Source organism: Anas platyrhynchos, chromosome 5 (genome assembly GCF_047663525.1).
Source record: "Anas platyrhynchos isolate ZD024472 breed Pekin duck chromosome 5, IASCAAS_PekinDuck_T2T, whole genome shotgun sequence".
Classification (NCBI taxonomy): Eukaryota; Metazoa; Chordata; class Aves; order Anseriformes; family Anatidae; genus Anas; species Anas platyrhynchos.
Genome location: NC_092591.1, coordinates 47,860,637 through 47,883,198, shown reverse-complemented (window position 1 = coordinate 47,883,198; position 22,562 = coordinate 47,860,637). Strand labels below are relative to the sequence as shown.

Genomic DNA, 22,562 nt, shown 5'->3' with positions numbered 1-22,562 from the left:
GTGGTAATGGCGGAGAGGGGTGCTTGTGGGTTTTTTATGTGTTTCCTTTTATTCCAGACGGCTGTATAATGAAAAGCCTTTTAGCCTTGGAGAACTACTAAATATTAAGCACAGCTTAAAATAGGGAGTAGCTTCGAGACCTTTTCGTCCTCCTGAGGTGCTTTTAAGGAAAGGTCGTATCCCTTCGCTTATTTTCCCACTAGTAAAAGCTTCCTTTTTTAACTTGTAAGAAAATCCTCTTGCTCTACGTAGGAATGCCCTTTAAAAATACTTTATAGACCTCTACATGTTCACCGATACTGGGGAAAAAATTTATATCGATCAAGGTCAAACGTTTGAATTCTGTCGTGACTCACTTCAAAGGTGTATTTGTGTGCCCTTCGAGCACATTAATACTAATTATCTCTGAAACACTTCCCAAAACTCCTACTGCCTGTTTCAGATGCAAATCTAATTAACGAGCTGCCTTTGAGTAACACACAGGGGCAGCGTAATTCACCGAGTTGTTGAACCTTTTGCCTCCCTTTATATTTATTTATAGGTAGCTCCATCACATTTTGAAAGCGTAGGCAGTCTTGTGAAGCTACATGGTAGCGAGTGCAGATCTGCTACAGCTAATGAGACTTACCAGGCACCAAAGTTAAGAAAAAGGATTAGCTCCAGCTTTTTGCAAATGCATCCGAGGACGTACACGACAACTTTTTGCTTTCCGGCCGGGCCCTACTTTGTTCAAGCTAATTTGGAAATGACTGTATCTTGAAGACCTGCCTAAATAACGGGTGTTACTTGTAGCCGTGAACTGACCGATTTAGTAATAACTGCTTGCTTTCAACACCGGGGGCAAAGCGGAGGGGGGTGGCAGAGGGTCCCTGACCCCACTAAAACGCTCTCCCACCGTGAGCCCCCCAAGCAGCCGGGCGCTGAGCCCCTCTCGGCGGCTCCTGCGTTTAACGTGAGCTTTTCCCGAGGCCGCCTGCTTCGGGCACCGGTACCCCGGGCTGGGCAGGGGGCGGCGGAGCCCCGCGGGGGATGCGCGGGGCGGAGGGCGGCGGCCGCAGCCCCCCCCGGCGGGGGTGTGAGCGTGGGGGGGTGCGTGCGGCGCGCCGGGGAGAGATGCTGCGTGTGTGTAATTTTATCCACGCTGCACTCTGGGAGTTCACACGAGCCCGATACCTTTTGCCTCCTCTGCTTTGTATCAATTGGTCGCAGATCGGGCTATTGTTGCAGGAAGCGGCTTTTATTTCTATGCTCTGCCGATCAGCTATTTTCCCCGCGGTCTCCTGCCGAATTTCAGTGGGTCTCTCCCTCTCCCCCCTCCTCCTGCTCCCGGTCTCTCATGCGTGCCGTCTGGCTAGCTGGAAACCCAAGGAGAAGGCTGATCGCGGCAGCTCCATCTAACACAAACAGCTGGGACTCCTCGGTGGCCTTTGCCGATGTCTATTGATTTAAGTAAATCTGAGACAGATAAAAGGGCCGGAGCGAGGCCGATAGGAACTCGCCGATGCTTCGCCACCCGGACCGGAGCGCGCTTCGCCAGCCCGGCGCGCCGCTAGCGAGACGTCCCTGATGGGACCCCCGGTGCCGCTCGCTCCAAGCCTCCGTCGCCCCAGCAGACTGCTCGCCGCGGCCATCATGCCACAATGCTCGTAATTTGGATCTTGCTCCTGAGCCTGTGGCAGCAGCCGTGCGCCCCGGGCCCGGCCGGAGCCTCCCCCGGCGACCCCCGGCCGCGCCGGGATGCGGGGGGCCGCGGCGGCGTCTACGAGCACCTGGGGGGAGCGCCCAGGCGCAGGAAGCTCTTCTGTGCCACCAAGTACCACCTGCAGGTCCACCCCAACGGCAAGATCAACGGCACCCTGGAGAAGAACAGCGTCTTCAGTGAGTACCGGGCGCACCTTTCCCCGGGCAGGGCCGAGCGGGGAGGGGGCCGCCCGCCAGGACCAATTGCGGCAGGGCCGGAGGCGATGCCGGTGCCGGGCCCGCAGCGGGACAGGGCTGCTCCCGCTCCTCCTCCTCCTCCTCTTCCTCTCCTTCTCCTCCTCCTTCTGCCCGGCGGCACCCCGGCTGCGGCAGAGGGGTTCGGTCCCCGTGGGACCCCCCAGCCCTGCTCCCTCCGCATCCTGCCGGAGGTCCCCAGCCCCGTCCGTGAGCCCGGTGCTGAGCCCCACCGCCCCCCTCGGCGGGCTGCAGGCTGCCCTCGTCCCTCCCCGGCTTGCCCATCTCCCGAGGGGCTCCCCCCGGGCTGAACCACATCTGCCCCCTCCGACATGTGCCGGGGATCGGTGGTAATTGAGCTGAAACGGGATCCGTCGGGAACAGGGGGCTTTTTTGGGGGGGCTTTGGGGAGGGAGGAGAGCGGGGCTCCGCGCCCCGCTGCCCTGGTGGAGCCCCGGGAGCCCCCGCACCCGGCCCCGCCGCCCCAGGAAGCGTAAATCCCGGCTGGTGACGGCACGCAGAGACAGGGAGACCTCCGGGATCTGTCTGAAGTCCATAAAGGAAAACCACTATTTCCTAGAGGAAAACCCCCTCGCTATCAAAGCCCGGAGGAGACATCCTTCAGCGGCGAACCGGTGGCTGATTCAAAACAGCTGTACCCAACCTAGCCCAACTCTCACAGACGTGGTCGGGCCAGTAATGCCGCTCTGCAAGCGGGACAAGCGCCCAGCTCTGATTTATCATTGCCCAAAGGCAGCAGTGGGCTTGGGTGCCAGGCTCACCACCGGTACCCAGCTGCATCATCCCAGAGCTGGTGGACTGAGAGCAGAGTTTGAGCCAGAGAGCCCTGTGCTTATAGCATGGCCCCCAAGCCACTTGTGCCATCATCAGCATGGTGGCATGGTTGGCTGGATGTTAAGATTTTGGCAGGTATTGTGCCAAGGGTATCTGTGATACCCTTCCAATGTTTGAGACCCCATCTTTGATGGCCTGAAACATCTCCTGTCTTTTAACTTGGCTCAGACAGTCGTATTGTCCTTGTCTGGAGAGCTATGCTGACCTCCTAACTGGCAAGTTCCTTTCACAATTGTATACGTGGCTCTGAAATGCTCTGTTTTACTCTCTGGAGACCTCAGCAAGGGCTTTGTCCTGAAATGGACCGCTTTGTGACTGGTTTCAATAAGTCAAGAGCTCTTGTGTTCCTAAGCATTAAAGAGGATTTAAACTTTCTTATATACATATAGGATTAAGCAAACCTGTAGTTCAGTGTCAGATCTTTTTCATTTTTGAAAGAGTTCAATCTCAATCAGACATCTAAGGGATTTATTGTTGAGATTATCTCAAACAATTCCAACATCCTTGTTGTTTTACATTGTTTCAAATAATAGCCTTGTTTAGTTCATATGGTTGCAGTATGATTGTGATGTGAGCAGGTGATAGCTGTGAAATCATACTCTGCAGGTAAGCAGTCGTTCAAACAGATCTCAGAAAATTGCATGTGATGGGGAACAACAAGAAATCTCACAATTGTTTCTGTTTCTAGGTATCCTTGAAATAACAGCTGTTGATGTTGGGATCGTTGCCATCAAGGGCCTGTTCTCTGGCAGATACCTGGCCATGAACAAAAGGGGCAGACTTTATGCGTCGGTAAGTTTCAGTTAAGCCTCTGGCATATGCCTGTCAATTCCTGTGGGGAGAACAGGTCCAGTGGGGAGCACTGATTTCTTTTAAATTAACGTTTATAGAGAAAATAATTAAATCTTTTTCATTTTTCCTATAGTATTTTATAACATATAGATATAAAAATATATTTTGTTATAACAGATTTCTGTCTGGAATTGTTACAGGTAACCTGATCAGTGTACTTTGCAAAGTAGAAAGAAGATATATTATTACTTTCATACTGCCTGTACAGCCAAAAGCAGAATAATGTATTCAGCAAAGGTATTTCATGTGGCCAGAGTGCTGAGCAATTGTGTGCACTGATAAAGACCTCAGGAGCCAGCCTTTGTGGTGCAGAATATCCACCTCTATTCAAAATGCTCCTATATTTATATTCACTACAGGTCTTGGACACTAGCAGGGCATATAAATGTTGAAGATTATCCAGAAGCAATTGAGCATCTCTGTTACGGGAAACCAACCTACTGAGAGGAGTTTCTTCTCACAGAGCGTTTGGCTGGACAGAAAAAGAATTCACAGGGACTAAAACGCAGGGCTATAGCAAGGAAAGGAAGTATGAGGAGGTATAAGAACATAAAGGTGAAAATAAACACCTTATTCTACTCTAACTTTTGTCTCGATCTTTGAGGTAATATCTGGGCTCTGCTCTTATTAGTGGGAGTCTTGCCCTCTCAGCCCAGACAGTATTTCCCCTCAGTGAACAAAATACTTTAGCTTAGACTTCTTTACACTCAGGCACATGCGAAGGCCTATTAGCCAGTGTGTATGCTATACGTATTACCTACCTACTTGAATTTCTTCCAGCATCTTTGATTACATCCCCAGCAATCTTGTGATCTGCCACTGTGTAACAACCATACTGTGCAGTTTCTCCAGGAATCCTGTGGCAGGAAAGCAGATTTGAAAAGGGTAAAATATAGCTATGTGAAGTCTTCTTCCTCCAAATAGTAATTTTATGTAATTCTGTTGATTTGAGCGGCATAATGCATTCTCAAGACACGTGGGATTTTTCCTTGTGAGTTCAACTTAGGTAACACAGTCAACTCAGTCACCTTCCCTGTTCTCATGTATTTTATTCCTCCTTCTCAAGAGTGTCATCCTGATAGTGTTTGCGAACCAGATTCTGGAACGTGTCTCATGATGCCCACTAATTAAAGGGCCCCTTTGTAAAGATGAAGGTTCTCTGCTGGTACAAAGCACCAGGCATTAAACAATTTTGGCAAAGGAAAGTGCAGCTGAAGTGGAATGAGGACATACTATCTTTGCTGTGCCAGAGCTGAGGCTGACCATGGCTGACTGCTATGCCTCCAGTTAATATTAATTAAAAATGGGTGTCCAGCTCAAGTTTGAGACAGACTGTTTCAGAGCTGGAGGGACAATTCAGGCACAGCTATTGAATTCCAGCTTTTTTCACAGAACAAGTAAGGGGTGAGGGCTAAGCTCAGGAGAAGCTTCCTGGTTTAGCTTGCCTAGAAAAAATGGCCGACTACTTCATGGGTGTTACTATGAAAGGAACCTGTGCAAGTCCCCCTTTTCAAATAAGTCTGACTTCTTTGGGGATAATGATACAGGAAGCATTTTATGAAATGGTACTGGAGTAACTCAGTTATCCCTTGATATCACCAATTTCCCCATGTCAATAAAATGAGGTTGTTGAGTCTGCAGAACTCTTTTGTGTCCTTAGTACATTGTGATAATCCTTGAAGTTTATCTTCGTGATAAATCCTCTACAGCCAGATCTGAGGCAGACAGCAACAGAAATCTACCTACATATGGTAGTTGCATGGGCTCCAGCACCACAGCATGTGCAAAATGTTGTCCTCGCAAGGAAGGGCACTTCCGTTTTACAGCTGTGAAACTGAGACATGTGGAGTCTTTTAAAATCTTGTTAAATGCCTATCAGCATTTCTGGTGAGCGAACAGCATTAAAGACATGTTGCTAATGGAGCCTATGGCTTTTCTGGCCCCAGCCTGGCCACCTGTGCACTCTCCAAGTCTTCTGAGAGGCCTTTCTAAAGGTAAACCTCCATAAAGACCATGATAGCAGTTCCCTTCTGCCTCTGTGCCTTACGTGTTAGATACTGATGTCTTTATCTCACAGATAGAGCAAAGACAATTCTGTAGTTAAGAAAAATATGTACAATGTCCTTTGAAAAAGATGTACACGTCCTTTATTTGTACTGCTTCTACTGCTCCCAGAGAGGAGGAAGGAGTTCCTCATGCCAGGCTCTCACACACGGTTTTCTCTCAGTTGAGAATATGAGGAAAGTTGGAAAGTTTTGATAGATCATGTAAAATGTGAGCCCTCAGGATGGGTATGTACTCTCCCTTAGAGTTTGTGATAAAGGAGCAGCCTGGCATTTTGGAGGAACACACAAGTGGGCAAGGTGCTTTCATTTTGTTGTGCTGAAGTTTCATTAATGTGTTTTTTACAGCTCAAAACATTGCAATAAACTGGTTATAACCACCACAGGTGTATTTAGGTACTAATATACCAACTAAAGTGTCACATTATATGCTCAACTACAGAATTTTCCCTTTTTAATGGCAAAGTTTGGTAGGCCGCAGTTAAATCCTCCACCCCGCTCACAGGCATATTTAGGCCTGTAAGCACAAACAAATTAAACTTACAGCTGAACAACCAGAAGAGCTATTAATTCCTACTCACATGCCATTTTTTGTTTTCAAATTGTTTGTTTCTGACCCACAGAGTACTCTTCTGCTGGTGAGAGCGGGCTCCTCACCGCACTGCAGCTCAGGCCCAGCTCTTCTGAGGGAGGAAGAGCTGCCTTCGGTAGCACCTCTCTGAGCTTTTCTTACCAGCTGTTGCTGCACTTGGCCTAAAACTGAGCCGAGTCTTGCAAATGACTTTAGTCCAATCTGATTGAGGTAAAAGAGAGCTATGGCCTGAATAGCCTTTCCTAATCTTTGCCGTGTTTGCTTTCCAGGAGAATTATAACACAGAGTGTGAGTTTGTGGAGAGGATCCATGAGCTGGGTTACAACACCTACGCATCCCGTCTGTACCGGACTGTACCTAACGGAGCCAGCACAAAACGCAAAGCCAGTGCAGAGAGACTCTGGTATGTCTCAATCAATGGGAAAGGACGACCCAGGAGGGGCTTTAAAACTCGCAGGACACAGAAATCCTCTCTCTTTCTGCCCAGAGTATTGGATAACAAAGACCATGAAATGGTCCGACTGTTCCACACAAATACAAGATATCGAGAGAGCCTCCTGAGGCCTCCCAGTAAGAACCAGCGAAGAAGGAGAGGACGTTAATGGGGTGGGGGGAGCTTGTGTTGGGACTGGAAGTGAATGAGAGTCTTCAAAATACTACTAAAAGAAACTAACAGCTGTGATTGTATGGCAAACATTAACATGGGCGTCTTTGATACACTGTATAATATACCTGAAAGTCACACCACTTACTTTTAGCTGTTTTAGAATTATTATCCATGGTAAAAAAGATGTGAGATAAGCTAAGGCACATTCAAATGTAATTTAGTTTTATATAATAATTCTGTTGATGGCTTTCACATTTTTCTTTTCTTTAAAAAAAAATAATTGCTAGTATTTTCACTCTAGCTCACCATAGGGTACTATCTCTGTGACTGTCCTCCCAGATCATATGAACTTTTTACACTTACCAATTTTGTGTCTACAGAGGAAGCATAGCACTTTCATGGCTCTTTTGGCAGTTGCTCATAAAAGACTACATTCCTATTTGTATGGAACAGAGGAATCAGAAAACTGGTTTATTTTGTACCTAACATATATTTATTTTTATTATATGATCATTTAGTATCAATTATTCTTTTTCCTTGAGCATTCAAGAAACCTGAAACTGTAAGCTACTTTAAATTTTTCAACAGACCTGCACATTACTGCAGTATTTTTGGATTTGTTTAATTAAAATATAAGACTCCTGATCTCATCATTCAAATAAATGAATGTTGGCAAGGTGGCATTTGCATTGGCCAAACATTAGCAATATACATATTTACCATTTGATAAATCATTTCCTAAAATAGGTCCCAAGTATGATGTGAAAGCTGAGCTTGTGGTATTGACTGAACTTGTGATATAGAAAAATTTGGCACTGAGGATGAGAATATTTATCAAGGACTTTTCTTTAGCTGAGTTTTCTACAGGAATTTGTAGTTCTAGGTGAAATATGTAAATACATTTTAACTATTTGGAAAAAAAACTGTCACGTTGAACACACAAATCTGTAGTGAATCATCAGTTTAAGTTGGCTGCGGTGTTCTGCCTCTCTTTTTAAATGCCTGTTATTTTCCTGAAGTAGTCTTAAACTGAAAACTGTAACTCTAGACTAAGATTCATGATCTTGAGTTCTGGCTCATTCCACGAAAATCTGTTTCTATACATTTTTATACTCTTGTTCTGGAAATTAATTTTTGCAAAGCTGAGAGGAGTCCACATTACAAGTTTAATTTTTAGCAAAGGGTTACATTTTAATATTTTCTCTGAACATACCAGAGACGATAGAACAATAGAAAGATTTAGATGCACTTGACAAACACAAATACTAATAATTTCAATGAGATTTGCCCTGTGTTCTTCACTTCCTAGAATTAGTCTTTGATACATCACAGCTGGAGAAAAGAGAAACTGTGCTGAAATAAGCATTCAACCGGAATTTAACAAAAGATCTGCAAGTTAAATACGACATTACATGGAAACAGAGAGGTACAAATCCCATTTGAAGCTATAATGACATGAAGGTCTTCTTATGGGCTATCTGCTGAATAACAGTATGATATTTTAATGCCCATCAGTGAAATCTTTCATCACCAAGGGGGGAATTTTGTGAAAGAGAGAATTAAAATTAATACATAAAATGACTTTATTAAGCCTAGCAGTCATAGGTTTAGTACTGCTTACATCCCTATAAATATGAACACCAAGAGGTGTCTTTATACCAAAAAGTATACTCAGTTTTACTTCCACCTTTGTGGTTTTTTTGTTTGTTTGTTTTGGTTTGTTTTGGTTTATTTTTATTTTTTTTTGTAATATTCCAACAAAGGAAGAAATTGTGTTTGAATAAGAAAATCAGATTATTATTATTTTTTTAATCTGCTTACCAATGACATGCAAAAAGACACTGAAATTATGTACATTGAAGTAACATAAAGTGGTGCACACAGAATAGATCTAGGTTTTAAATAGGTTACAGGTAATGGTGCACTATGTTCCCAATTTTTTTTGCTCTTACAAAATAACTGAAAATGGAAATGGGATCTGCACAGGACTAGACAGGCAGCATGATGTTCTCTAAATCAGGAGCCAGTGGAAAATCTGTGCAAAGTAAAGAGGATGTTCTTGTTGAAATACTTTTCATTGCAGACATTCATTGCTTAATATTCTTTTAGTAACCTTTAATTCCACAGTTCTTAGACACAGACAGGCTGAAATCCTATTCACAATAATTATCCCAGCTGCATCCTATAACTCATTTTATTTCTTTGGGCCAGAATCTGATAGGATAACTTAGCAAAGTTTCCATACACTTGCTCATTCTCCTGTGCACTGCTCTAATAAATGATTCAAGTTCTGTAGCAAAGCTGACAACATTTGAAGTTTCTTCAGCTGAGGTGTATGGTGCTGTCTGAGCTGGGACAATGTGGTAACTCCTCACTGAATGAAAATAAGAGGGAAGAAATTGGTTGAGTGCTTAATGCAGTTGCCCTTCCAGATTCATGACATTTTGACTTATAGCTGAAACAGTTTTCCTAATCTGTTTAATCCTTTATTCAGCCCATCATAGCTCTCAAACTGCTCAAAACTCCATGACAAATATTCTGGTCTTTGGTGATTGTGTTAGTACTTTAGTCATCCTCTGTTCATAAAAAGCAATGGTTGTTTATGAAACATAAATTGCTACCCCATTTCGAACAACTATGTTACAAGGCATGAATTATTTCCCAATTTACTCACACGTTTTTCTCCACTTTCTCAGAGTGGATTTTCTCTCTCACTGAGTGTCATTCCTCTGTCATCCTGAGATTCTTTGTTTCACCACTCGCTATAGATCTGGTACCTGTTTCCACAAGCCTTCACCAAGAAATAATGGTGCACCCTGTTTTTACTTGGAAACTGCTTCACACTTATGCCCCCCAGCACTGAATATTTAAAAGTGATACTGGTGATGTTTCTAAGATAATCTTATTTATTTACACAGAACATAAAACTGTTGTTTTCCTCAGTCACAACAAGCATGAAATAATTCTGGAGAAGATTTTTTTTGTGAGATTTTTTTTTTAATGGCAGTACATAGGCCCAAGCCTTCCCTGTTTGCTGCAATCTTTTTTGTGAGTTCTTGAGTTTCCGGCTTTACTTCCTGATTTTTTTTTCCTGTGTTTCTTCACCACTGCACAACCCTCTGCAAAACAATAAAACAATAAGCAAAGAAATCTTTTTGACCACACATGCCTTTGATTTGGATGGTTGCATGGACCTGGTTTTGGAAAGGGGTTGGTATTAGTTCAACTGTTTGGTTGACAAGGCTTAACTCTCCCTTATTGTCTGAACCAAGTTACTCTCCCAGATTTCAGAAGGTTTACTCCCATCCAGAACAGTACAGGCTGAAATAAAAATCTAGAAAGCAAAGCTGTTATTACACTGATATTAGTCATCATCTGTTTGATTCACAGCCTCATCGGTAATTATGAGCTCAGAGGAGCAATCAAGTGAATATATTTAAAATTGTAGCCAGTCAGGGCAATATGAGACATCACAAAACAATGTCCTTGAAAAGCCTCGTTGAGTTACAGCTAAAACCTTTGCCCTGTGCACCCCACCACAGTTATGCACTGAAGTCCAGAATCTCCCCCTCAGACAATAACCTCAGAAAATAAAGTTGTTAATGATGCTGATGAAAACTTTGAATCTTAGTGCTTGTTTTTATTTTATATAAATGATAAGATTCTTCATATTTATATGTATATGTATTGCATATTTATATGTATTTTTTCTCTGAAAAATGTATAATCAATGGCATTAAAAGTGAGAAATCCTTTCTCTGGCCTCAAAAACTCAAGGATTATACTGAAAGCGAGTGGTTTACAATGTACCTCTCTGAAAACACATTAAAACAAACTAAGTCAAACATTTCTAAGTTTAGCAATCATGAAACTACTGAATGTAATATACATACAGAAAATACAGTTACAGGTGTGTGCCCAAAGCAAAGGATTTTCTATATATTTTTATACTCCTGGAATTAAATATTTCAATTTTAATTACCTGTAATGTTCTTAAGGCCTTGTAAAAAGAGACTTTCAATTAAGACCACCATTTACATGTTGTTTGCCTGCAGAATTGTTTTCTAAGAGATAAACATTTGCAAGGAGATCAGTGTGCCATTCTACCAAACAGATCTTGATAAGAACTGCTGTGATCTCTTTTTAAAACAATAATCTGTGCACAAAAGGGCCTTACCAACAGCTCTTCTTCTCCTTTAGGAAAGCAAGCTATTTTTATTGGTAAAAAATACAGCATCTTTCTACTGAACATAAAAACAATCCTTTACTGGTGAAATACACTATCAAAGAAACAGACAAGTGAAACAGCATACAGTGGAATGAAATGCATAAACTCTTCCAGGTTCAATTCTATCATGTTAGAACATTATTTATGGTAACAGCCATTTAGCATGTACATAATGCAGGTTAAATCTGATACCATTTCCAAGTGAAGGAAGAACAAGCCCTTCAGACTTCGCAGGTAAAAATCTGATGCTGGAGTTTGGGCTTCAGGTTCTGTTGTGTGGCCCAAGCTGATATGGTGGTCTGGGGAAAATTGAGATCTGTCTCCACACTTTGTTTTCCTGGCTCCGGGATGCAAGTGATCATGACCTGCCTGTGCTACAACATGGAATATGGTTGTGGTCACCAAGGGTCTCATCAGCCTCTGTTCCTTGCGTGGGGAGGTCACGGACAGTGGAGGGACAGTAGCATGTCAAATACAGGAGACTGCAAAGAGTGTCTTCTTCCAAACTAGATCTGGACAGATACTACTGCATTTTCTTGAGCTTAAAAAGTGGAAGTGAGATGACATCAATCACCCCTTGGTTGCTTCTGGTCCTGCCGGCATGTCACCACAGCTCCAGGGATGGAAGCATTATTTTTTCTTTGTTCCAGTAATGGCATTTTAAAAAAGGAATATGGATTCTGAGCTTTTGCTATGCTAATGGCATATTGCCATTTTTTTCAAGTGAGGGATTCTGGAGTACTTTGAGTCTTCTGTAAATGCATGCAATGAACCATTTGGGGCCCGTGTGAATAAAATGGTTATTTTTTTTTTGTAAGTAAAAAGTGCCTTGGTTTTTGGGTGTACAGTTTCTCAGTTGAGAGCACTGCCCATAACTGTAATGCTGGGAAGGTTTATTTCAGCAGCAAGAATTTATAGAAAAAGAGGGAGAAAGAGAGAGAGTATATGTGCTAAGTCTCTACGAAAATTTGGGAAATCTGTACCCCTGTAAGAACTAAAAAACACACCAGAGCCAAATAGCTTGGATAAGGCAGTATTTTCATTAGTTCTGTGTATCTGCTTCCTTATCTGTTGAAGAAGATTTCTGTTCTTTTTTCTTTATTTTTTACTGATGAAATGTTTTGCACAGTGGAAGAAAATGTGTTGAACTGATTGTGAGTTGCTTTCTTTTAAAGCTATCTTAACCAGTGCCTTTGAAGTTTGTAGCAGTGCTCAAGTTCAAATGTCTCCTGTTTCCTTTCAGAAGGTTTGAAGGATTTGGGAAGGTGAACAAGCAGATCTATAATTAAAGAACAGTTGATGGTAACTGTCCTCCTTTGTTAGCATTCTCGAGCCACCTCCAAATTTAGACAGTTAAAGAGAACTCTATCCTGTTTTAGTTCTGCAATAGTTTAGATGCCACCGATGCATAGCAGAAGACTTTCTGAAATCCAGGGTGCATCCCCTTTCTGACCACAAAAACAAGCTCAGAGTCTTCACATATTAAAGAAAATGCTGTGTTTTCCTACAGTAATAATCCTACATGCTGTAGGATCTTTATTGCAGTCTGAACTGTTTAGATTTGAAGAATAGTGATTTATCTGTGAGTAGAATTTAGAGATATGCTGATACTAATAAAAAAAAAAAAAAAAGAATTAAGAAGGGTGCTAGGAAGCTATTGATCATTTAGAACCAAGAAAAGGATTGCTTGTGCATGAGTCTCCTGCAACGTCCTGCGTAGATCAGATGGTGGTGAGATAATAAACATTAACAGAGTGGCTATGGGAGACATCTCCCCAAATTTACTTTTTACAGTTCAACTATTTAATGCAATTTCAGACATCTTCACAAACTTGCTTTTTACAGTTCAACTACTTAAGGCAATTTCAAGTTCAGATACTCGGGTTTGTGAGCCAGTTAAATCTCTTCAGGTATAATGAGGAGAGTTTAATTATGATATTCTGGATGACTTAAAGAAAACTTTGTGATAGACTTTTAAAAGAAACTGTCACCAGAGAGATGAGTTGGTCACCCAGCTTTTCAACAGAGAACTGACTCTAGAAAGCTACATCCATAGTGCTCAACTATGGCAGGAGCACCTGAAGGCCTGGTGTAGCTGGGATCGTGCACCCCTTGGAGAACCAGAGCAGAGAGCTCCCCATATGCTGGCACCTGTCTAAAATTGTAAAAACAAAACAAAAGACTAAGAAGGTATAGCTCAGCCAAGTGCCTAACACAGGTGTTAGCTACAAGAAAAGTGTTAGCTACACCTTCCTTTTACATTCCCACTAGAAGTCACACAAACGTTACTTTATGCCACCAGAAATGAGGTAGCCTGAAAGAAGCCTGCAGACAATCTGAGACAGTAGCACTAGAAGTTAGGTGACATACATTACTCTGTATGGAATAGTTATGGTATGATAATATATGCTTGGTTTATACTGCTCAGACAATGGAGTCTCCCAGGCATGTGTTGCTCAGACCATGAAAACAACTGAAAATTTATCCTTAAATTCTTAGACATTTTTTCATGGCAACATGGGTCTAAAACTACAGCAGCAGAAACTGTGTTTATTTGTGTCCCATAGTCTGTCTGCTCAGAGGATCTGTTAGCCATATTCAGTAGGGCATATGGAAAGAAAACCCTCTGGATCAGATTAACCGTTTCTTTCCCCAGTTCTGAATGATGAGCTCATTGCATCTCCAGTGCTTTGCTGTTCATGCATTTCAAAAATAGCCATAAGAAATTGAGCTGTTCCCAGATCTTCCCAGAGGGAGTCTAGGATTCTTCAGAACTGAGATTTTCCCTTTTAAAAAAAAAAAAAAAAAAAAAAAGTTTCCTAATGTAAATGGGTCAGGGTAATCCCATTTTTTCCCCCTTCTGAGCAAACTCAGCCCAATGGTTTCTGACCAGGGTCAACTCTTTACTCCTTAGTTCTTCATAAGGGATGTGACCAGGCTAATGGCTGCTTGTTGTATATCTCCAAGGGGCTGCAACAAACCCACAAAAAAAACCAAACCAAACCAAACCAAACCAAACCAAAACAAAACAAAAAAACACTTCTGAAAGCTCATCTGTGGGCAAATATAAGGCTTCAGCTGCTGGAGAGAAAGATAGCAGGGTCTGAACTCAGGGCCTACATTTGATTGTGTAGCCTTTTGTGTTTGTCACTATGCAAAGAGATCCTAGGGCAAGAAATGGAGTCTGATCAGGTTAAATACTTCCTTGGGAAAAAAGGAAGGAGACAAGTCTAACTTTCCTTTAATACCTTTTTCTAAAAGATTAGCATGGACTCTGCCCCATATCTCAGTACGAGGTAAGATTATTTTAATGTAAACTTAATACTGCTTCCTGTTTTGAACTCTAACAAACATTGGGATCTCTACAAAGAACAAAAACTAAGAAAGCTTTCTTGATAATAGATCCGCATGAAAACTTTTGTGGTTTTGCAGTGACATTGTTCTGTCTCATGGCACAGGCCAACCACTTCATGTAACTTCTTTTCAACAGAAAAAAAATCCTATATGCTACATTTTTAATGATTTTTTCATCATGACTCTGGTGAGATGAAAAAAAACCACAACATATTAATTAAAAAAAAAAAAAATCTTATAAAAAATAACCCTTATAAAATAGTTTAATTTATAAACTTCATCTTGCATTTGAATATTGGAACAAGGTTACCATTTTAAAGGTGAGTTAGAATGATAGGCAAAAGTATGCTTTCCTACTAGGTTTTGGAGCAAATCTAGGTTATGGCCTATGTAAAGAACGTGTATAGCTAAACAAAGTAAGAAATATATTTTTAGAAAATAATGAAACATTTGTTCAAAAAGCTGTGGAAAAAACGAAGGACGCTTTTTGCCTCTTCTCTATGCAATCTTGACAAAGCACTCAGACAAGAAACATGGACAGACTGAAATACAAGCAGAGAAGGTTAAGAAAAGTGTTTTACACTTTGAGCTGATGTTGTGGTGCTGCTGCCTCCATGAAATTATAGAGAAAATGGATGAAAAGTAAAGAAAATTCCTGCACATACTTCCAGGAATAAAGCACCGTGACTGAGACTCGTAAAATGCATTTTTACGCACCAGTGACAACGTTGACTTGCAGATGTGATACTTCAAGTTCACTTAATTTTGAAACAAACTCATATTAATTTTTTCATTTGGTTTGACTGTTTGTGATGGCAAGCCAGTAAAATGTTTTAACAGTTTTACAACTGTTTTACGATCATGTATTCGACTTTGGTGACATGTACATTTGCACCTGAAGACCCCATCAGAAGAGGAGTTCATGTTATGCAAGACAACAATGCAAGGAGATGCACAGTGTTTGTGGGAAGGCTCTTGAATCATCTGATGGCAACCAGTAACCCATCATGGCAGCCACCTTGGGCAAGAGCCCTGGGCACAATCCTGCTACCGGCAGAGGGAGCAGGAGCTGGCAAAGCTCTGTGCACATCTCACACATGGTGGTAGGGAACCAAAATAAACTGCGTGCAAGACCAGGAAACAGGCTAATGTCATCCTCAGCAGGAATCGTGACTTTGCAAGAGTATGTGCAATAGAAACTGGTATTGCATTTCAGGAACTTGGCTCAACTCTCCAACCCTGTTGTATTTAAGCTGCTGTTCCACATTGGTGCTTGTGAAAAGCAGGATTTTCAATTAATTATATATTTCAGAGAGGAGTAATGGCCAGTTTTCTTGCTCCTGTAAAGATATAAACCTGCACAAAGTTCCAGGAGCTCTGTGATATCTCTTCCTCTTTTTCAAGAGAAGTATTTAAAGTAAAGTGAAGTTTTTCCCCTTTTGAATAATTTTATGCAAACTTTTGTATTTCTTCAGTACCGTTATGAGAGGGAAAATTGTTTTGGATTCACCATATTAATTGCAAATTGATTTAATGGGTCCTGTTACTGAATCTGAGTAAGTACAGTTTTGAACAACTGAGATACTTTTCACTGTAAGCAATAAATACCAGGGATAGAACTGTATTATAGGAAACAGAGACTATGACTGAGCTTTGAATAATCAAGATTCTAGTTTGTATCATGTGTACTTTGGCAGCAGCTGATTCCTATAGAAATAAAAAAAGTAAGAACATGTGCAAACTGCTGTATGGCACTACTGACACTATACTGACACTACCACTGTGACCTCGTCAACAGCTTCAAGGTTATCATCAGGAGAGTCTTCAGCTTTTTTTTTTTTCTTTTTTCTTTTTTTTTTTTTCCTGGTTGCATGTGAGTTGCTAAGATTTATTACAATCATTGCAAGAGGACACCTGCTAAATGTCAAAAGATTCCTGGGAAACTTCAAGTGTTTTGTTAAGGCAAAACTACACCTTTTACACCGCCTTCAGGAATTCAGCTCTGTGGACTACAGCCTATTTTTCATTATTTGTACATGCTTGAAAGCAGAAACATAACCACAAGTTATATGCAGAAAGATATTTGTTCTCTGAACAAATTTCTAAGAAGATACAAGTTTTGGTTCTTGGGACTGCTGGTACATATCATACCCTATGTTAGTGCCAGATCCTTGTCTGAGGTCAATTGGCATTGCTCTACTGGCTTTGGTGTAGCTCTGAGGATTCACAACCTTAAGCACTTAATCAGGTGGCTCAGCACTTTCTGAAAGTATCAGGAAGAATTAAATTTAAACTTGTGAAACTTATCCTAAACTTTTCAAACATGGAAAAATAATGTTCAAATTTCAAGAGGGTTTCGCTTAAATTTGCCGTACATCTCCTTTGGCTGTGTTGCAATGTTTCTCCCCTACATCATCGTTTTATTTTCAGCTCAGCAATTCTCTTTTCTTTGAGCGATGAAACACTGCCTGCTTTTCAAGACTAATATATGGCCCCTGAGTGAAGGCAAGGCTGTGATTCAAATCAAGAGTTCTGTTGACATTATAATCCTTTGGAGCACAGCTGGAGCATTTCATGAACGGTAGCAAAGACCCTCCATTGATTTACTGCCTTGGTATTCAATCAGGAGTCCATGTTCTGTGTCGTTAGCTGCAACATACAGAAAATAACTCAGTGAACTTCTAATTACAGCATTTAGCTCCTTGCCTATCTTGTAAGAGAAGATTTGTGCTATATATGAGATGCTGCTGCTTTTATGGATTCTCCCCTATTTTTATAGCAATAGGGCTTCAGGTCCTAAGAAGGTCCTCTGGGCTATAAATGGGATATACACCAAAGTTTCTCCCCGACTCTTCCAAACAGACAACTGAGCAGGCAGTGGCAGGAATTTTCATGCTTCTCCCCCAGCCTCTGCACCTTTTCTTTGTATTCCCAGTTTGCATCAACTTTACCTGCCATAGCCACCCCTCAGACACAAAAAAAATCCTCGTTGTTCCCATGAGAGCTGCAAAGGAGACCCTCAGCTCCACTCTCCACGGCATGTATGAGAGCAATTTCGAAGCCGTGCTCTTTCTCGTCTCGCCCCTCGTTCCCAGTGAGAGAGCACGCGTGCTGCCAGCCCCCACCAACCTGAAGATGAGAGTTCCCTAGATTGTTTCCAGCTTGCAGCGCGAGTCCCGCTGAACGAATAGCACTTACAGTATTTTGGGGTAGTGACTCACAAGAAAGTCATGAGTGCCCCCTTAAGAGGCTGTCTGAAGCCCCTGGTAAGAAGTGTTTTGTTTTTCCTGTTTTCGTTGTCCAGGCTGCCTGCAGATATTTCCACAAGTCTTGAACACGTTTTTCTGAATTCATTGCCCAAAAAGCAAGAAGCACCCTAAAAGGCAATAGCGCAGAGACACAGATCCCAGTCTGACAACATTCCTGGTCTCCATCACCCCTGTAGAAATTGTCAGAACATATAGGCATTCTGGTTATCACAGTGCTGTGCCACCCAGGGCCAAAGCCAGTGATGCTCTGGAATGCCTTTCACCTGTGTGCGTCTCTACCAATTCCAATTGTAATTCAGGCAGCTGAACTGTCTGGGAATTCTAGGGTTTCTTGGCAGACCCACTATCAAGTTTGTCAGTCATATTTTCACCTTCAGAATCTTTACTGACCCTCTCAAAAATAACATGAAGTAGTCAGGGATTATTACCACAGACACTTGTGTCTCTGACAGCTTTGAGGTTTAATGACTCGATCAAAGGTGGAGAAAAGTTGGTATCAAAGCAAGGTTTGGATTCAAGAGCTCCTGGGCTCCAAAAAGCCATAAGATTCTGAGGTTTTGAGTGTTATATCTAGACTGAAAGACAGCTGTGAAAAGGAAAAAAATGGTTTGTGTGCATTTATTTGTCTGAACATGAGGCAGGAGATACAGTGCATTAATAGAAGGTGGCGCTTGCTCATCTTTTTCATTCCCAACATTTATTCTGCAGATGCCCTCATGGTGGTTCAAGCCCTAGTAGTGTCTGTGTTTCCAAATTTCCTTCTCTTGCTCAGCCAGAGCTTCAGCTGCTCAGAGCTCTGCTATGGCCACTCTGTGCTAGTCAAGCCCTGCACTGGTGCCTATCAGGGCATCCCAACCCCAGGGCACAAAACTTTCTGAAAAATCCTTCATAGGTCTGTCACTCTTTGATTTGGCCTATAGTATTAGTGATTTTTAGCTGTACTACAATTGCTCAGATTTGTATCACTACAGAGCTAGCATTGCATGAGGCATGAGGAAGATCAGTTGTAATATCTCACTTTCAGAAAATATAAAGCTTTCTAGTCCACATACTGTTAAAGACAAAGTGTAAGTCCTGCAGAAGTTGAACAATTCTATGAAAATAAGCCAGCCATGAAATGTGTCTATTATTGCTGCTTTGAAAGTATTTCTTAATGTTATTCTTGTCAAACAAATAATGTACTCCTTAATATTCTTTTTTCTTGGAGCTTTGATTCTAACTTAGTGAAAATCAGCTGGGGGGAGTGGGGGAAGAACACTGATTCAATCAGTACAGGATCTGACTTTAGTGAAATAATGTCATGTAAAATAATGAGGTTTATGACTGCTTATTTGGTGGGGCTGGGGTTATCCAATGGGAGAAATACTACCAAAGTCCAGTGAGATATGGTTACCAGGCAGGAATCCTGGGAGATTCTGTTACCACACAGGAATCCCATGAGACAGTATTATCAAGCAGGAATCTGTAGTATTCAGTTCACCACAAGGCAGTAATATTAGATTTTTAGAATTAAATCCTGTGGTATCTTGTTTTATAAGAGTTGGCACATAAGGAAAAGAGAAAAATGCAATGGAAGAAAGACGTTTCTCTGGAATCTGAACTGGAAGCCCTAATTGTTATACCTATTCATAGCAGAAATAAAATGTCACAGATCTTCCTCATCATCATGAGATATTTTTACTAAACATGGTATCAATCACAGATTAGTGATTTTTTTGTTTATTTGTTTAAAACATTGTTACAAATACAGGTCTGTTCACTAAAATGCCAAAGCATGAATGCTATTGTGACTGTTTTTTGATTGGTGTGACTTCTGAATTTTCTAATTTATAATGGGTTTTGCTTTTATCATAACTAGTACTACTTTATAAATGTGTAATATATGTGAATTAATAAAACAATATGTATTTTTCTCATTATCTTTGTAGTACCTGTAACACTGTTATATTTGGCAAGATGTGGCTGGAGATTTGCTTCAAGGGTACCTAATTTAATCTCAACCTCTCCCTGGAGATTGGCTACTACACCTGTAAGATTGAGAGACTTTTGCCAGAGATGGACTAAAGCTGAGCGAGCCTGAAGGAGGAAAAAAAAGCTTGGTTTTCCCATTCAGTCACAACAGGTAAGTCTGAATGATCATCTTCTTTTAATTGCAGCATTTTGCCTACTTGTATCATGATACAGCTTTATCAGTGTTTAATCAGATAAACCCTGATCAAGGACAAAGTCCCCTTAGCATGGAAAGCGTTTAGCGTGAAGAGTAATGGACAGATCAATTTTGTGATTAACCTGAACAAAAGCTGAGTGTGCATTAAATTAGAACCCAGTACTAGTTTCCAGATCTGCTTTTAATTCATTAGTACTTCTAACCAGATCTGCTCAGGCAGAAATCTGTGTTGCAGCTGTGCTTCGGAGTAGGTCAAAATCTCACACAGCTCACACCTCCGTATGAGCAGAGTCAGTAACCTGCCAGAACAAACCGTCCCTCCAACGTTTATCTTACTGAAGAGGGAGACAAGAAAACCAAGGACTTTAGGTGAGAAGCTAGATAGGAGAGATGGAAAACCAAGCAGTGTTGAAAAGATCACTGATAATCCATGCTGGGAAATTTAAAAGGTCAATCATTGAGGTGACAAGCACAGGCACAAGGATCAAGGGAGTGCAGTGGCCCCGCAGATGTCATGGCTGCTTGGATGCAGCCCCCTGTGGGATGCACAGCCACCCTTTCCAAGAGCCACGTCCTTCTGGCTATGCTAACAATGAAGGTGTTACCTGTGGGACAGCGTCAGGTATTCCCAGTGCTTTTCAAAGCTGCGGAAGGACTTGTCTCTGGTATTCAGATGTGATTACAGCAAGCTGAAGAAAAAGAAAAGGAGGTGACAGGAAGGAATATAAAACTCAAGAGGCATTAGCCTGTTTGTGGTGTTTGAGGAGACGTTTGCTTGAGTGCTTGTGAACAAGAAAACAGGCACAGCTGAATAGCAGGCTTAAGAAAAGTCAGTTTAGCTTCAGAAGAGGGTGTACATATACTGATCAGATCTTAACCCTAAAAAGACATAATCAAACAATGGTGTGAGCATGGAAGATGTCTGAATGTGCTAAGTGAACCATCAGAAAACATAACACCTATAGCAGGGATATTTGTGACACAGAGCTGCTAGAAAGATTACAGAGGGAGATTACTGGTAATGGCATATGGAAGTTACTGAACCCACACATTGGAGAGATGCAAATCACAACCACAGTGCTTTTGTGATAAGGATTTCAGCTCAGTAGGTAATGGTTTGGGACCATTAGCTCACATACCGTGGCCTACCCAGCAGCCCTCAGGTGCTAATGGCTTGCAGTCCCAGTGGCAGCAGGGCTGTAGCACCCAGCAGTCCTGGGATGGATGAGTCCCTGGGATCTCTGTGGGCACTGTGGACTCAGAACACCTCTGCATGCACCTCTTTTGCTCAGTGCATGATGTGTGTGATTGAAAATGCATTTCAAGGGAAACATCATTTGCAAGAGAACTGTGCATTGATATTAGTTCTTTGTGCACAGTGGCCAATTTCACATGCTGCTACAAGAAGGAAAAAAGTCAGATGACCACCATGGAAGGATTAACAATGTTTATATGTTTAACATCAACCTAAAAGCCAGGCCAATGATTTGTGGACCTCTGAAGACTGAAGATGTCAGAGAAATCTCATCTGTGAGAAACCACTGACTTTTCACAAAGTTTGTTTCCTCCTGCTTAGTTAAATGCAATTCTCTCAATATAATGTGCTTCTAAAAACTCTTTCTTGTATTGCAAAGAAATTACTCTCATCTTCACTTGTTTCCATAGTCTTTTAGAAATACATTCTTCTTTGTTGTTCTCCCCACCAGAATCTCCTGTCCTTACCTGTACAAATGAGTATGCAAGGTATACTTTCAAAAAACTGGCGTGGGAGCCACTTGCTTCAGTGTCAGGGTGGTATTTTTGCAGAGTGACTTGCTGAAGTCAGGTGGAGTCGCAAAGCAGCCTATGCGGCAAGTCACAAGATTGAGACTTAGAGCAGAAATCTGGTCATGAATTTGGTTTGGGATTTATTGCTCAGCAACTTGGAGCACAGCTAGTCAACAGCTGGCTCTCTAGCCAAAACACACCAGCAAACAGAGAAAAATTGTCATGGTAACAGTGTTACAGTGCATATTGCAATGGCACTCTGGTCTACTAAGGGAATTCCTAAGTGGTACCACAGTAAAAATTATGACTAATAATAACCAGTAATAGTAACCATTGCTAATACTAATAATAGCAATAATTATATTTATAGTATAACAACAGCTAGATATATATGGCTAGTATTTGGTGATTCCAAATTGCTGCTTAAACGTGTCTGCTCCTCCAGCAGCATAGAGTCAGTCCACAAGCAAAGGTGTTGATTATATTCCACTTTGCAGCTAAAGGAACTGTCTTTCCTTTATCCATAATCATAGCAGAAGCTTAAATAAAATATAATAATGTGTAACTTTGTCATAAATGAGAATGGATTTGGTGAAAACAAAAAAAAGGAAGGCCATCTCACCACAACATGAAGCAAAAATGTTGATTTAAGGCAACTCCTTTTCCTAGCCTCCATGCACCCACCCTTTAACCACTTTATCTTGGACCGGCTACTCGTTCCTGACATAAGTGGTTTTTAGACTATACTGTGAACCTCAAAAACTTTTAAGAATTTTTCTCTTTTCTGGGAATTTATCATTTCCCTATCCCAGTTCCCATTGGAACAAAAGAGGGGGAAGCGCTAAATCCCCTGAAAGCACATTGCCACCACCA

General features: G+C 41.6%; 1 protein-coding gene and 1 long non-coding RNA gene across 5 annotated transcripts in view; one reads left to right on the top strand and one right to left on the bottom strand.

Annotated features, from left to right (window-relative positions):
* The first annotated feature begins 567 nt into the window (after nt 1–567).
* On the top strand, nt 568–21,540 carry FGF3 (fibroblast growth factor 3). 3 transcript variants are annotated; one of them, XM_072038980.1, is made up of 5 exons: nt 568–1,878; nt 3,479–3,582; nt 6,567–6,700; nt 19,684–19,877; nt 21,302–21,540. In XM_072038980.1, exons 1-4 carry the CDS (start codon nt 1,641–1,643, stop codon nt 19,742–19,744), a joined length of 537 nt encoding a protein of 178 aa, XP_071895081.1. In that variant the 5' UTR covers nt 568–1,640; the 3' UTR covers nt 19,745–19,877; nt 21,302–21,540. The 3 variants fall into 3 exon arrangements, with proteins under 3 accessions (XP_071895081.1, XP_071895082.1, XP_027314593.1); XM_072038981.1 differs by lacking the exons at nt 19,684–19,877; nt 21,302–21,540 and adding an exon at nt 8,214–10,659; XM_027458792.3 differs by lacking the exons at nt 19,684–19,877; nt 21,302–21,540 and having other exon boundaries at nt 6,567–10,659.
* The window catches only part of LOC106018090 (uncharacterized), a 33,382-nt gene continuing 21,604 nt past the window's right edge, over nt 10,785–22,562 (bottom strand). For both annotated transcript variants that reach the window (XR_011809776.1, XR_011809777.1), the window contains 2 exons: nt 20,528–20,611; nt 10,785–17,135 (listed from right to left, as the gene is read on the bottom strand). This is a non-coding gene — a long non-coding RNA (uncharacterized lncRNA). The remainder of the gene's footprint in view (nt 17,136–20,527; nt 20,612–22,562) is intronic.